Source organism: Danio aesculapii, chromosome 18 (assembly GCF_903798145.1).
Source record: "Danio aesculapii chromosome 18, fDanAes4.1, whole genome shotgun sequence".
Taxonomy (NCBI): domain Eukaryota; kingdom Metazoa; phylum Chordata; class Actinopteri; order Cypriniformes; family Danionidae; genus Danio; species Danio aesculapii.
This window is the reverse complement of record NC_079452.1, coordinates 50,241,163-50,256,932: the sequence shown is the minus strand read 5'-3', so window position 1 is coordinate 50,256,932 and position 15,770 is coordinate 50,241,163. Positions and strand designations below refer to the sequence as shown.

Below are 15,770 nucleotides of genomic sequence, written 5' to 3'. Positions count from 1 at the left end.
CTTTGTATGATCTAGAATCGAGTATCTTAACAAAATATATATGTTTCAGTCATTTGGAGCAAATATGTAGTTTATTGGAAATAGAAATATAGCGGAAAGTAACCACAATTATCCTAGTTTATCTGAATAATGCCAACTTAGTCGGAACTACTTGCCAAGTCATGTGCGTAATATGGCTTGGGTTTTTGTGACAATGAATATGTACGTTGGCTCTTTTTTTGTGTGATAATTCTTCATCAATAAACAAGAATAACCCATAATATGTTTCGTATTCAGTATGAAGTGACACTTTTAAGTACACTACTTGTTACTTTAATTTCCCAAATAGTAATTTTTGGACAATGTATCGGTATCGGATCGGTATCGCCAATACTCGCCTTCATTCTACTTGGTATTGGATCAGATAAGAAAACCAGTGGTATCATACATCCCTAATATGTGATAGCTAAATGATTTTACTGTATATGGAATATTCTCAATAATATTTGTAAAGGAAACATCCTATAGGAGGTCCAAATATGTGTCGTTTACATATTTTACTAAAACTAATATTGGATTTTTTTAAAAATGCGTGTTTGTGTAAAACAATATAACTTGCACAAAAAATGATTGGCTTTTCTCTGAAGAAGTTGTTACTCCACCCCATTTAGAGCGTCATTATGAACATTTTACATTATAACTAACATGGTTCAAATGACGAATCTGCGACCAAGCAACTAAGGTTTTGGCAAACACTCGTCACTACATCATTCTTTTCCCAAATGATGCATCGTAATATGATAGTTCAGCCGTGAGTTATGTCGATGTTTGGGAAACGCACCCCAGACTAGCACTTTTCTTCTCGCTTGTTAAAAACACCCATAGAAAATATTGAAAATTTAATCGACGACTTGATAATTTTAGAGACATTTTCATTTCTTTCACTTAATGTCTTAACTGAAACCTCATTTTAGATACAAGCCTACCCTCGTATAACTGATCCAAACCTATCGTCAAATACCTTTAAATAAATTAATAAGTGACATACTTCATATAAGGGCGAGTGCAGATACGGATTGTTTAATACGTGAGCCCAGCAGGTGAAAGCCTTCGGACAGAAAGCCGCCCCTAAACTTTCTTTGATTGTTTGCAAATTCAACAGCGAAAAACAGCTACAAGTGTCAAACTGCACCAGTGACGACAATAATCGAAAAAGGTTTTCTTCATACATTGGACTTTTGCACAATGCAGTACCTGATAACACCGCTATTTTTTTTTTTACGATTTTTTTTTTTTGAGTACACCATTTATTCTGACTGCTTGACTCGAGATTTCTCTCTCTCTCTCCACTCATCTGCTTAATTTCGATATGTCAGGACATTTTCGATTTCTTTCCCCGTCCACCTACTTACAAAAAAAAGTGAAATGACGTTAAATTATAACAATAGAATATAATAATAACAACAATAATGACCCTCCCTGCTGTCAAACCTCTCTCTCTCCCTTTCCCCCTGCCCAGCCCTGTGTGTGACTGACTGGCTGTCGTCTTTCAGACAGCTTTATGTCACCCAGGTGTCCATGCGCATGCGCTTGACCGATGGGCTCTCCCTCTCGTCTGCCCCGCCGGCTGGAGGTCGACCCAGGCCGAGTGGGGAGTGGAAATCGTGCCGGTGATCCTCGCGGTCGCTGCCATCGTAAGAGGAGCAGGAGGAGCTGAGGCTGTCGACGGGCGAGCGGCCCATGTCAGGGCGGCCAGAGGGAGGCTGCTGCTGCTGGGGCGGGAAACCGGATGGGGTGACACGCTCGCGTGGAGGAGAGATGGGCTCTGATTTAATGTTGACATTCTGGCTGGTGTTGATGGAGAGGTTTGAGCCCTGAGGTAAGTGACCGCCACCTCTGAAGAGAGACAGAAAATTAGGAAGATTAGTGGAAGTGCACAAAACAAGAACTATTCTACAGTATTTCCCAACCCTGTTCCTGAAGGCACACCAACACTACATATTTTGGATGTTCCCCTTATCTGACCCATTAACTTTTTGGAGACTCAGTCTGGTTTTGGAGTCTCTTGTGTTCTGATGTGTTGATTCTGGTGTTTTTATTAGGAAGAGGTCGGAAATGTTTACTGTTGGTGTGTCTTCAGGAACAGGGTTGGGAAACACTACCCTACTCTAATATGGCACTCTTCATAAATATGAGCAAAAAAAAACGAAAACAATAAATGAATAAATAAATAAATGCTGTATTGCTATTTTGAACATGTTCTGACCCCGAGAGCCAATTTGAACATTCCTCCTAACAGTGATCTGGGACAAGATAGACACACATTCTTTTACAGATTCATAACACTTACAATTGACTATATTATTCATTTATTCATTTTCTTTTTGACTTAGTCTCTTTATTAAACTGGGGCCACCACAGTGGAATGAACCGCTAACTTATCCAGCATATGTTTTATGCAGCGGATGCCCTTCCAGCTGCAACCCATCACTGGCAAACATCCATACACTCTCATTCACACATATACACTATGGATAATTTAGCTTATGTCTTTGGACTTGTGGGGGGAACCAGAGCACAGAGAGGAAACCCACAGGAACACAGGGAGAATATGAAAACTCCACACAGAAATGCCAACTGACCCAGCCGAGGCTGGAACCAGCAACCTTCTTGCTATGAGGCTACTGTGCTTCCCACTGCACCACCGTGCCACCCCATTATATTATATTATATTATATTATATTATATTATATTATATTATATTATATTATATTATATTATATTATATTATATTATATTATAAATTATTCCCTAATTGCGGAAATAGTGGCATTTTCAGTGGGTTTTTTTTCCTATTTTTTTCTAGACCTTTTCCATTTTGTGAAGCTCAATCAAAATTGTCCCTCAATCACAGCTTTGTTCTTTGGTCTTACAACATTATGATGATTGGCTGAGTGAGTCTGGCCTTTGTGTTTCCTTATACACTCAAAAAAATAATGTTTACTGTTTGTTCAAACTACTTATTTAAATTGAGCTGAAACAACAACATTCTTGAGTTTTTTTGGGTAACTTATTTGTTTTGTTCAATCAACTTAAATTAGTAAAAACTAATAATTCAACTTAATTCCTTCATGTTGTCCCAACACAAATCAGTTGTGTGGAACCCAGCATTGTACAGTGTGTTTATACTCCTTTAAAACCGAAGCTTTTCATAACTGATCAATTTCTTGATTTTTGTCACATGGTCATACCAAAAATCTTGTCTTATTGGAATATACTTCAAAAATGTTTTGCTCATATTGATAGGAGTGTGAATGAATCTTCCAAATATGGCACAGCATATAAAAAAATACATATACATTTGTTTTCATAATATTCTGATAATAAGATCAAAAGGTACTGTAAGACAATACAGATATTTTTTCACAGCCTTCTTTGCACTTATTTTCCAATGGTGCCAGTGTTAGTGGAGGCCACTGTACTTACTGTAACTACAAAACATTCCTACTATAAGATGCTAAACTAGAGGCCCAATAATGATATCCCTGCCTCCATCTGTTTAGTCAATGGTGCTTGCAGCAATAACAGCACCTAAACCATTTTAGAGGGTGGTATCTAATTAGAGCATGCCTAGCAGAATGTGACAAAAACAGCTCACTAATGTTTTGATGGCACGACCACTGCGTTTAAATGAAGCCTTTCATATACAGGTCTGGAAGAAGAACATTGTAGATTCTTTTTTTAGACTGTTTTTAGACCGTGAATGATGAACTGTGCTGTTACAGTGAAACTAATGTTTATCAACACAGTGTCTTGTATGTCAATGTATAGTTTTCTATGACTCATTTTGGCACCATCTCTCTCTCTCTCTCTCTCTCTCTCTCTCTCAATCAATATAAATATATTGACTGTTGTTTATCCATTCATTAATTCACAGACTATAAATGCTATACTGGCAAATATTTATAAATTAAATTGTAATTGTAATTAAAGATCATCACAAATATCTTAAAAGTCTAAAGAGCGAGTGAGGTGGGGACGAGAACCATGAGGGCATACGAGGTGGGTGGCGTGAGTGCTAATTACTGACACCTGCACACATAACCTGTCTCGGGTCTCATGGAGGAGCTCTGGATGTTAAAAAGAGGAGAGACAGCAGTGGAAGACGAGAGAGGGCCAGGCCTGGACAGATTATGGTTTACTTTAGCTTTCAGTTTGGCGCCAGTCTTCGTGAAGAGCTCGGTTTGTTTTATTTTTTTCATTAATTATTATTTGCTTTGTCAGTTCTTTGCTTTCTTCTGGTGGCCATCTTACTTCATTACAATGGGTTTGATAGGTTTCTTGGGTTTCTTTACTGTTTGAATTTTTTTAAATTTAATTTGTTCTTGCCATAAAGTCTTTAATTTTATATGTATTATTATGTTCATTCGGTTATTTATCACTTTAAATCATGATAAAATATTTATTACAATAATAAATATTTATCACCTATTTTGTTTATTTATTTTTTTCTAAAAATTGTAAAACTCCAAAAATTAGAGAATTAATAGGTTAGTTTTAAAGATAATGATTGAGTTTTTGGGTTGTTATGCTGGTTTATTATTATTATTATTTCATGTCCACTACTTCATTTCAATCAAAACATTTTATTTTATGTACTTTTGTGTGAAATAAGGCCAGAAAATCCAGTAATCCTTCCGTTTGTCAAATAAGAGTGTTTGTCCTCACGTCTGGGTGAATATACCTAGTGCTTTGATCAAATGTCCCTACAAGTATAGAAATGTAAGTATTTTTGACCTCATGGGGACATTTTTTTTTTAATCTCCCTATGAGGAAAATGGCTTCATAAATCACAGAATGGAGTATTTTGAAAATATAAATATGCAGATTTTTCTGTGAGAGTAGGGTTGGGTTTTAACAGGGTTTATGCAAGTTTCATAAAGTCAAATATAATACTTTTTAAGACCATTATAAATTAAATGTAATACTTATATGGCGATTAAACGCTATACAGATTTATTTTTCTAATGGAAAAGAAAATTATTTTTACTATTCTCATCAAAGAATTTCTAATTTACTTATTTCTTAGCCACATATTTTAAATATTGTATCAAAACAAGCAAACTTTTTATAGATACACTTTTTTTTTAAAGAAATGCTGAAAAAAGTTATTAATTAAACTTATACAATCTGCACTCCAAAATAAAAGTACAAAGACTGCCACTTGGTGGTTCAAAGAGTACATTTATTGATATGAACTTTTTTAGATCGCTTTAGTACAATTTGTGTATAATAGACATGCATAAAATGCGACTTTAAAAAAAAAAAAAAAAAAGCAGTATTACATTTATGCAGTCATGATTGAACATGTTTTGACAGCTAATATGATGGTGATTTGATGCTTCACAAAGGTTGAAGACACCTTTACCTATATTAAAATGCTTTTGTAAACATCCAGTTACTCTTTACACCGATTAAGAAACGGGCTACTATAATACCACTATGGCTACTATAATAAAGAAAATCCGCTCTAACTGTAAAACTAAATAAACTGATAAAAACTCTTGACACATGAAAGTGTAAAGCCTGCAGCCCACAACAAAGGTGGAAAGTTATTGCGTATCATACTTAACAAACCGTTTCCTATGAATTTGATGTAATTTTGCTCACATGGATAATTGAATATTAATCAGATGATGTCATTAAGCTGCTGTGCCATCAGCCAATCGTTGCATTGCTGATCATGATTTCGAGGATCGATAGATCTGTCCTTCACAACACACGCAGCGATCTCAGATGAGTTTATCCAGACATTTTAATCTGATTTACGAATTGTTTGAAGAACCAAATTAGCCAGAGATCAGTTATCAAGAATAAAAGATCCAGGATCTGCCAAATCATCTTAGATCATTTAAGCGAGGTACAAAGAACAGACCCCTGAGCAGCATTTCATGGACATAAGAAAATAAGACCTGTTTAAAATGATTTAAGACCTACAACACAATATTTTGCTAATTTGAATGCTTTTTAAAACCTAAAATTTAGTTTAAAGACATTTTAAGAATTGTTAAGACCCCACGGACACCCTGTTTAAGTATATGAGAAATCCTCAACAAAAAAATTTGTGTGCACATGTGTATTTGTGTGTGTGCTTGTGCATGCTTTACTCACACCAGCGAGCTGAGCTGGCCCAGTTGATGCTGTTGCCATGCCGACACTGAGCCTATAGAGAGCCCTGGAGAGCCAAAGCCTTGCAGAGAGGAGAGCTCAGCACTGCTCAGGGAGTATTCTAGAGCAAAACAACACCACAACAGTTTATGAGTCACTCCAACACCTCTGCACTCACACACTCAAGCGCTTCGAGTACTTCTGTTCTGCACTCAGCTCAGACCGACAGTCTTTCATCAGTTGTAGGCTCTTCCTCTTTATTAAGAAGAGTGAAATTAGATCAAGCCATGAATGAAATTATATATTATAAACCGGCTTTATTCAGGTTTCGTTCAAAATGCATGAAATTTAAGACCTGCAATGCTTGTCTCATTTGTAATATAATAATACAGTGATCTATATTCAAAATAGTGAAAGAAAATAGTGAAAGACCACAGAATCACAAAATAAAATTGCAAAAAGTTACACAGACATACAATAAAAATACACAAGCTGTCACTGGGTTGGTACCTTTTCAAAAGGAACAAATTTGTGTCTAAAAGGTCCATATTAATACCTCAAGCGTACATATTATTACATAAGATGTACAAAAGTGTTCCTCTTACAATTTTTAGATATTAAAATATACTTTTGAGGTACCAATATGGACCCTTCAAGTACAAATGTGTACCCTTTGAAAAGGTGACAGCTCACCTACCTTTATTTCTAAGAGTGTACAAAGACACATTAAATTATTTATGCATTAGAACACAATATTTCTGAGAAATTAAGACTTTCTGTGGTCACACTTTATTTTGATAGTCCGTTTGTTGAATTTAAGTTACATTGCATCTACATGCCAACTAATTCTCATTAGATTATAAGTAGACTGTTAGATTGGGGTTAGGGTTGGTTTTAGTGTGTTAGTGGGTTAACATGTACTTGCAAAGTATTTTATGGTCAGTTAAATGTTTGTTGAAAGACCAGGATCAACAGACATTAAGCAGACAGTCTACTAATAAAAAGTGTTACCCTTTCTACAAACCACACAGTGACTTACTTGTAAGAATAATTTTACCTATTAAAACCTGTACATTTTAACGGTTACTGGTTGTTCATTGGTTGTTTATTAGGATTTAGTGATATTAGCAAACCACCACTAATACAACAGCAAATGAACCATAAGCTCAAATTCTGTGATGGTTTCTATTGTGTTTTTTGTTTTCAGCAGGGATTTAAAGAGCTAAAAAGTTTTTGATTTCATCACCTTTGAAATTATAACGTTCTAGTGGCGTTCTAAATAATTTTGAGATATTGAGCTTCAAAGTTTTTGCATTCCATATAGCAAACGATACGTGTTTAGCAGTTCTCTTTCATACATTACATGACAGAGACCCTAAATACTCTAAATGTAAATTTTAAAAAGTTTGGGGTAAAAAAAATTGACTTTTTTTTTTTCTAAAAAGTAATTTTCCGCCTGGAATTATAAGGTTTCATCTGGCAGATCATTAACTGAAGCATTACTTATAAAGAAATAAAATCACAGCAAGTAAAAATTGTTGTTGTAACAATATGCCGATGCTTGAGAAAGTTAAAAATTTGCTTTCTATAACATTTAATTAATGTTTTAGGATGATCTTTTTTCTCTTGTTCAAATTAAGCATATAAAGCTGTGCTAAATATTTTATCCAGTGCAGATTTTAATTTTATGTAATTAATATGGTAATATTTATTGAATATATGCTTTATATGAACTATTGAATTATATTTATTGAATTATATGTCCCATGAATTAATTAAATAAAAACAAATGCCATTCAGACTTAATATCAAATTTAAAGACTTTAAAAGAAAATAGACAATGAGCAACTGAGTTTAATAAACACTGAAAAATGTTTCACTGCCTATATATACACAAATATAAATATTTCACATTTAATATATTACTTTTTTTTCTTTTTCAACAATGTAAAATCTAACAGTGCATCTCAATGTCAAAAAACGCTTCTAAATCATCACATTTACACACATCTTTTCAGTTTTAGGTTTCTTCTCAATTTTGTGTGGTGCAGCTTTATTTAGTCGACTCTGATTTTGTTTTTCTTTCTGGTCTTTGATTTCTTTCTGATTGGTCCTCAAGCGTGCATTGGAAATGCTGATTGTCTCACAGAAAGAACCTTATAGAGCCAAGTTAGAGTTCGACTTAGATAAAACCTTTTTAGTTTTTCAAATAAAAAGTCTTAAAATGTAAACAACTTATAAAAAAAACAGCACACAATGTAAATAAGTTGTCATTTAATAATTAATTTTGACAAAAATGTCAGATAGAAATTTAATTGCACTTAAATTGCACTTTTTAAGACACTTTTTAAGGCACTTTTTAAGACACTGTAGAAACCATGATAAAGGAATGAATGAATGAATGAATGAAGGAATGAAGGAATGTAGGAGTGTGTCATTTGTGCTCACCAGAGTTGTAGGCAGTGGGCATGCCTGAGTAGACCAGGCCTTGTGGTGCCAAACTCGGGGTGGTGACGGAGACCACCGGTGTGGCGAGAGGCTGAGTTGACTGGGAACTGCTTATCCTCTGGGTGTTCTGTACACAGGAACAAACACACACATTATTGAGGCAGACAGTCATGTGTGCTCTATCCATCCACGTGGAGCACTGTCCACAAAATAGAGTGGCTTGGTGAAAATTGTGTAGTAATACCATTGTGTGCCAGTGAGGGGCGCTGCAGATTCATTCAAAATAGAAATTAAATTATATTGCAAGTTACTGTTAGTTGAACTGCTGTAGCAATGAAGCCCATGGACAATGCAGAAAAGAATTATCTAAAATATAAGAAGTGATTTCTTAAACTAACATATATAGATCCTTCTTAATTCATGCTAAAAAGGCATTCAGTGATATGTTGATTGGGTCGAGTGGTAAAATCTGCTGAGCTCATATCAAAGTGTTTTGATTACAGACTGAATCTTGATCAATTCCAGCAGTTGTGGCAATGTTGTGGTCTCTTCTGAAACTCTGGATAAATCTGATGGCAGAGAGGCAGTAAATGTCATGGGGAAACATGCTGCTTGCCATTTAAAGTCACTTTATAATTATTACCGATATTAAAGAGACTTAAATGTATTTACTGATCAGAAAATATGATGCGCTGCATATGGTCTTATCTAAATAGCATGCAGTGAAATTAAAATCACCCCAAAGCCAAGTGTGTACGCATGCAGTGAAAACACAAGCACAGACACACGCAGAGACACACATTTTAAAAACAACGCTGCTATTAGATACAGATTATATGTAATATAAACAATAAATACGATTTCTAATGTAATACACAGCAATGGAAATGACTTTAAAATGCTCAGTTATTTATAGTATGTGTAGTAACTTATATATTTTTATAGTGTGTGGTTGAGCACATTGTCATTTTTTTATTCAGATTTATTCTGTAAAATACTATTGACAGTTCATCCAAACCTGCTTGCTTTATTTATTTATTTATTGTTTGTTTGTTTGTTTACATAAAATAACAAAATAGGTCATGTTGTCCATTCTGTTTAGATATTTTAAGAGAATACAATACCATTGTTATGTGTTTACATAATGCGTTTTACATAATTCACACACGTTTAACTTTAAAAGTTACCTTAAGTTAGGAAATCAATATAGTAACATTTTACTCAAACCCAGATTTACAATCTTTACCCATTACATATGTATCCTAATGCATCAAGTAAATCGAGAGAAACTTAGGACTTATGTGAAACTCCTCTACTTATGACATCATTTTGGTCTCTGCTCCATTTTAACGACATCATCATAAAAATAAAAAAAATATGCAATCACCACCCAGGCCAAAGAAGTGCAAAAGCGCATAAGAATTTGGGTAATGCTCAAAAAATGTAGACTGCAATAGTATGTTTTATGTGGATTTGTGCGTTGATTGTTCCAAGCTTTTATATTGCTTCAAAATTAAAATGAATACCAGGTTTATTGGTGAGGTCTTGGGGAAATATGAAATAATTATTAGTAACTGCATTTCTGCGGATGCGCCGTTCTCCTTTTTCGTTCTTCCTCGAAAACACCCATAACAGTTTTCCTTCAGCTCTTACACATACATACTGTGATTCTTTTAAACTTCCTTAAAAAGGAGCGAAACATGCAGTGTTGAGTCACACACAATGCAGACTTCCACACACACACACACACACTCATGAAGAGTTCATCCAGTTCATGGTGGGTTTAGTCGATCTCCATCTCAAGCAGTGGACTCTGAGTGAGGCTTTGCTAGTTAAAGTAGTGTGATTTGAAAAGCAAACAGCTTATCAGCCTTCCCGATGCATTCTGTGAAACTCACCAACTCCATCTCTTCCTCCTCTGACTGCTTCCAACAGAAAAAAAAAGCAGATGATGCTGTCAGTAAAGAGGCAGGTGGGGCCGTTCTCACCAGGACGTGCCTTTAAAACTAACTTATTCAAATTCAGAGACCCAAGCGTGAACCGAACGCTGCCTCGGGTTACTTGCAGTACAACTGGAAATTCAAATTCAGAGTCAAATTCAAATGAAAAGTCAAATTTGTTGGCACTAAACACACAACGTTTCCATTCCTCACAGGCATGGGGTTTGTTTGATGCTGCAATTAAGTAAATGTAAGGCGACTTCTAGTGCTAAACAAAAGAAGAGTAAATGTATGGGAGAATAATGATGTTTTTGTTGTTGTTTATTTGTTAGTTTGAACTCCTTAGAGAAAAACTAAAATCACTGAGGAGCTTGACCTCGCAGCAAGGATGTGCTTAACCTTTCACCTCAGACACTCATCCATATGTGAGCTGGTGTGTCCAATAGCTCCATCAATCTTCTTGCTTTCATTGGCACAGTCGACCACTTGCTTTAATTGATTATTTACAAGAGAGGAATAGTAAACACTAGCTAAATGAGGGCTAGAAAATGAAGCTGAACACTAGTGAGAATTTAAGTACTAATGAACAGTATAGTGTCTACTTTGTGGAACACAACATGACAAAATGTTAAATAATTTCATCTTTTTTATCATTGTAAGCATATGTAAACGACATACTAGATTTTTCAGGTTTTTTATTTTTCATAAATTTGCAACAATTTAATTTTTTTTTTCACATCGTCATTATGGGGTGTTGTGTGTAGAATTTTAAGGAAACAAATGAATGTATTCCATTTTGCAATAAGGCTGTAACATAAATAAATGTGGAAAAAGTAAAGCGCTATGAATACTTTCTGGATGCACAGTAAAGAATAGGTGATTTAAACTTAATTTAGCTTTATTTAAAATTATTAAACACTTCTTGCTGGCAATTGTGTGGTACAAATGGGTTTGAAGGACAGCTACTGTAGAAACTATAAACTATATTAAAATAACCATCAGTGTTGCCAGATATAGCTGACTTTTTCCAGCCCAAAAGCGGTCTAAAACCCGCACAAATGCACAAAAAAACACCCAAAATGTTAGATAAAATATTAGATGGCCAATGCCATTTTTTACCCACACAAATTCAAAACCGCCCAATCTGGCAACACTGATTACAATATATTAACAATTTGTGGCTTCACTGTGATCATTTAATGTCATCAAATCAAGTATTGGTAAACTGAATGACCATAATTATTTGTAATAATAATCAGTCCCTCCAGAATTTTGCAGGTCCAATGGTTCTTGAGATGAAAAATGTAACAATATTTTTATTTTTAATGTGTTACAAGATTTGAAGCAAATAATGTTTTGAGAAAAGCTTTAATTACATGTAAAAACATTAATTGAGAAAAGTGGTTTTAAAATCTGACATTTTACACCACAAATATAAAAAAAATCTCTGTAAAATCCTGAAGGGACCACATAACACCTTTTAATATATTTTAAGAAGGGCCAGACAGAATCTGCAGACATCTTTTAGCTATTTCTGAAGAGAATTTTGTAAAGAATCTAAACTAAACTAAAACTAAAAACTTAATATATGGAATAAAAAAAAGAATCCATTTTTAACATTTATTAATATTTACAATATAAATCCAATTAGATTTTCTTATTTGGTAAACAAAGTAAGTCTCTCATATAATATATCTAGTAAAAGACAGAAAATATTACTTTACAAACTGTATCGTAAATAAATAATATGAACATTTTAATATTATCATTATTATAACACGATAATATTAGTGAAATGAATTTAAAAACTTACACACATTTACATGAGTAAATACACAGACTTGATGATGGGTTAAAAATCTGCGGACATACCGTATGGGCCTAATTTTAAGTAACACTGCTCATAATATATTTTATTTGTAATCTATTTGTAATTAATATACACTTACAATATTAATTTACTTGCAACTACTCAAGGTATTAAACTAAGTATCAAACTTGTCGATACCGCACAACCTACACAATCTATCCAACAAAACATGTATAGAAGTTTTGAGAAGTCGTCACACAACATTCTACACCACAAATACATAACAAATGTCCCTGCAAAATCCTGCAAGAGACTAAATAACATGTTATAATACATTTTAAGTAAAGTAGTGCTGTCCATAGTATATTTATCTATCATCTACAAATAATAATAGTATCTATTTATAATTAATATCCACTTTGAAGCTAAAACACTTTGCAATTATGCATAATATTAAATTAAGCATCAAACTTGACGATTACAATCAATGCAGGATAAAATGACATCCATAAACCCACCATAAAATTAGAGGAAACAGAGGAAACTAAATAGTGCAAGTTGCAAGGGGTGCAATATGCAAATTAACTTTGAAATCCACAGCTTTTATATTTTTTCAGTTTCAAGAATCTAAAAAAAAAAAGTGTTAATTCTTATCATTTGCATACATCCTTTTGTTCAGCTGACAGTGTGGAGTTGTACAGTATTGAGGACTCTGAGCTTTCTTCTCAGTGGTGCGGAGCCAGTGCTGTCTTAATACCAGCACTCAATCAATAACAGTGGGGAGACACGACAAGGGCGACAAGATATTATCTGGCTCACACTCTGGGCTTCTGATTAAGCCTTCATCCCCACTCTGTCACACTGCGATGTGATTAATTTAATACCATTATGTTCTAATGACAGCCTGTCTGCAGGCACACTCACAGGCCCTGCCTTAGTCTCTGTCTGTGGCAGTTCATTCACACACACAGAAAAGGACATTCGCCATATACAGTACAGTACGCAGATATGCCCAAATGAATAATCCTCTAGGCTTCTTACTACTGATGACTTCAGATGCCACGAGCTTGGCGTGTGAGATTTGTTTTGATTCGCAGTGGATAACCAACTGTACTGCTTCCAGATGCTGGCGTGCTTTTCCATACACTCACATGCATATGTATATTTACGCTGAGCTAAGAAACCTATCTGGCAAAGATGATTCCGTGAAAGAAACCTGAGTTGCTTCTACAAATTATTGACTGTATTTAAATATAATAATAATAATCTTTTTTTTGCGCTTCTCATTTTATAGTTTAGTGATTAATGAGGCTGACAGCCGGGTGTAGCCTCAGGTACTGAATGTGGCCAGAGCTCTCTGCTCCTTAATTATAATCATTTGAGAGGCCCTCTAATTTCTAGATGAATAATAGAAGGAGTGAGGTTACCTGGATCTCAGATATTTCACTCTTGTGTAACAGACACTGTTATTTCACTCATTTAAAGGGGTAGTCCATCCAAAAATGACAATTCTGCCATGTTCTCACCCTCAACCTGTTGCAAACCTGTTAGTGTTTCTTTCTTCTGTCAAACGCAAAAGAAGGTATTTTGAAGAATATTGGAAGAAAAACATCAATAAAAGACTCACTGCGCCTTCAAAACCAACCCAGACTCATTCTGAAAATGTACCGCTACACACATTTCCTGAGAGCGCTAAATACGTCCCAGGAGCTACGTTTATTTCTTTATTTCTTTATTTTTTTTGCAGTTTTGTTTTCATGAATCCACCAGAGGCTGTTGTGTACGCTTTTTTCAGACCTCAAATTTATCTCGCGAGTGCCATTCACACCTGCTATTCTCACGTACATCCACCAGAGGCTGCTGTCAACTGACTGACTGACTGAATGACTGACTGAAAGATCGACTGATCCACCCAGTCCTTCTCTAAACCTAACCAATAGTGTTTTCAAAAGCACCGATTGACCCGTCCACCCACTTCCCTAAATCCAGTTTTAAAAAAGCAATACAGAAAAAGAAAAGCCCTCGCCTGATTTTTACCACATTCTCACCCTGTTATTTACTTATTTATTAAATTTTTTGGCTTCTGTTTTTTCTTATCCGTTTTCTGGAACTGTTCTTCACCAGATTTGAACCGCGTCACTGTGGTCAACTCCTGTCTGCGTTTCAAGACCGCCGACGTACATGACAAGCTACAGGACAAACTGGTAACAGCGGAAAAGCCGTCTATATGGAGGTAAGCAGTCATCTGGTAAGTACGAAAAGGCACAGCATCATATCGCCCTGTAGCGTTTGTTTTAAAGACGAAATGCAGCCGTACATACAGTTGAAGTCAGAATTATTAAACCCCCTGAATTATTAGCCCCCCTGTTTATTTTTTCCCCCAATTCCTGTTTAATGGAGAGATTTTTTCAACAAATTTCTAAACAGAATAGTTTTAATAACTAATTTCTAATAACTCATTTCTTTTATCTTTTCCATGATGACAGTAAATAATATAACTTAATATTAATATTAATATAATAATATTAATAAGTTAATTAATTAATATAATATTATTAATATAAATAATAATACTAGATATTTTTCAAGACACTTCTATACAGCTTAAAGTGACTTTTAAAGGCTTAACTAGGCTAATTGGGTTAACTAGGCAGGTTAGGGTAATTAGGCAAGTTATTGTATAACGATGGTTTGTTCTGTAGACTATAGAAAACATATATAGCTTAAAGAGGCTAATAAATTTAACCATTAAATGATTTTTTAAAAATTAGGGTTTTTAACTGCTTTTATTCTAGCCAAAATAAAACAAATTAGACTTTCTCCAGAAGAAAAAATATTATCAGGACATACTGTGAAAATATCCTCGCTCTGTTAAACATCATTTGGGAAATATTAAAAATAAATAAAAATAATAATAATAATTAAAGGGGGTTTAATAATTCTGATTTCAACTGTACTTCTAGCTACATAATTCGCGATCTCCAAAAATGTAAATAGGGGGACGTTTTCAGAATGAGTTGTTCAAAACACACTTCATCAAACTCCATGCACACTCCATCAAAAAGACATGAGATGAAGTGACAAAAAAGTCACTCGTAATAAAAAAGGGCAAACGTTTTTGACCATTGTTACCATGGTTAGCTTGGCATTGACAATGGTCAACATATGACTGAAATCCTTGCTCTTTTTTTACCCCCAGTACATTGCTTGTCACTTCATCTCTCTTGTGTCTTTATGAATTTTAAGAGTGTGTAGACTTTTTTCAGCTGTTTCATTCTTTGGAAGAATGTTGGAAGCCATTGACTTCCACAGTATTTTTTTTGTTATCATCCGTACCAATGGCTACTGGTTTCCAACATTCATCAAATGATCTTCTTTTGTGCTCAAAATGGAACCACTCAAGGGTTATTAAATGTTTTAATTCT

The 15,770-nt window shown here is 34.5% G+C and overlaps 1 protein-coding gene across 14 annotated transcripts in view; it reads right to left on the bottom strand.

Moving 5' to 3' along the window:
- mef2aa (myocyte enhancer factor 2aa) overlaps positions 1 to 15,770 on the bottom strand; it is a 183,852-nt gene continuing 168,082 nt past the window's right edge. For 8 of the 14 annotated variants that reach the window (XM_056478963.1, XM_056478961.1, XM_056478966.1 and 5 more), the window contains 4 exons: positions 10,494 to 10,520; positions 8,596 to 8,722; positions 6,151 to 6,268; positions 1 to 1,875 (listed from right to left, as the gene is read on the bottom strand). In XM_056478963.1, coding sequence (XP_056334938.1) covers positions 1,539 to 1,875; positions 6,151 to 6,268; positions 8,596 to 8,722; positions 10,494 to 10,520 — 609 coding nt within the window. In that variant the 3' untranslated portion in view covers positions 1 to 1,538. The remainder of the gene's footprint in view (positions 1,876 to 6,150; positions 6,269 to 8,595; positions 8,723 to 10,493; positions 10,521 to 15,770) is intronic. The other 6 variants (XM_056478965.1, XM_056478973.1, XM_056478971.1 and 3 more) reach the window with 2 other exon arrangements.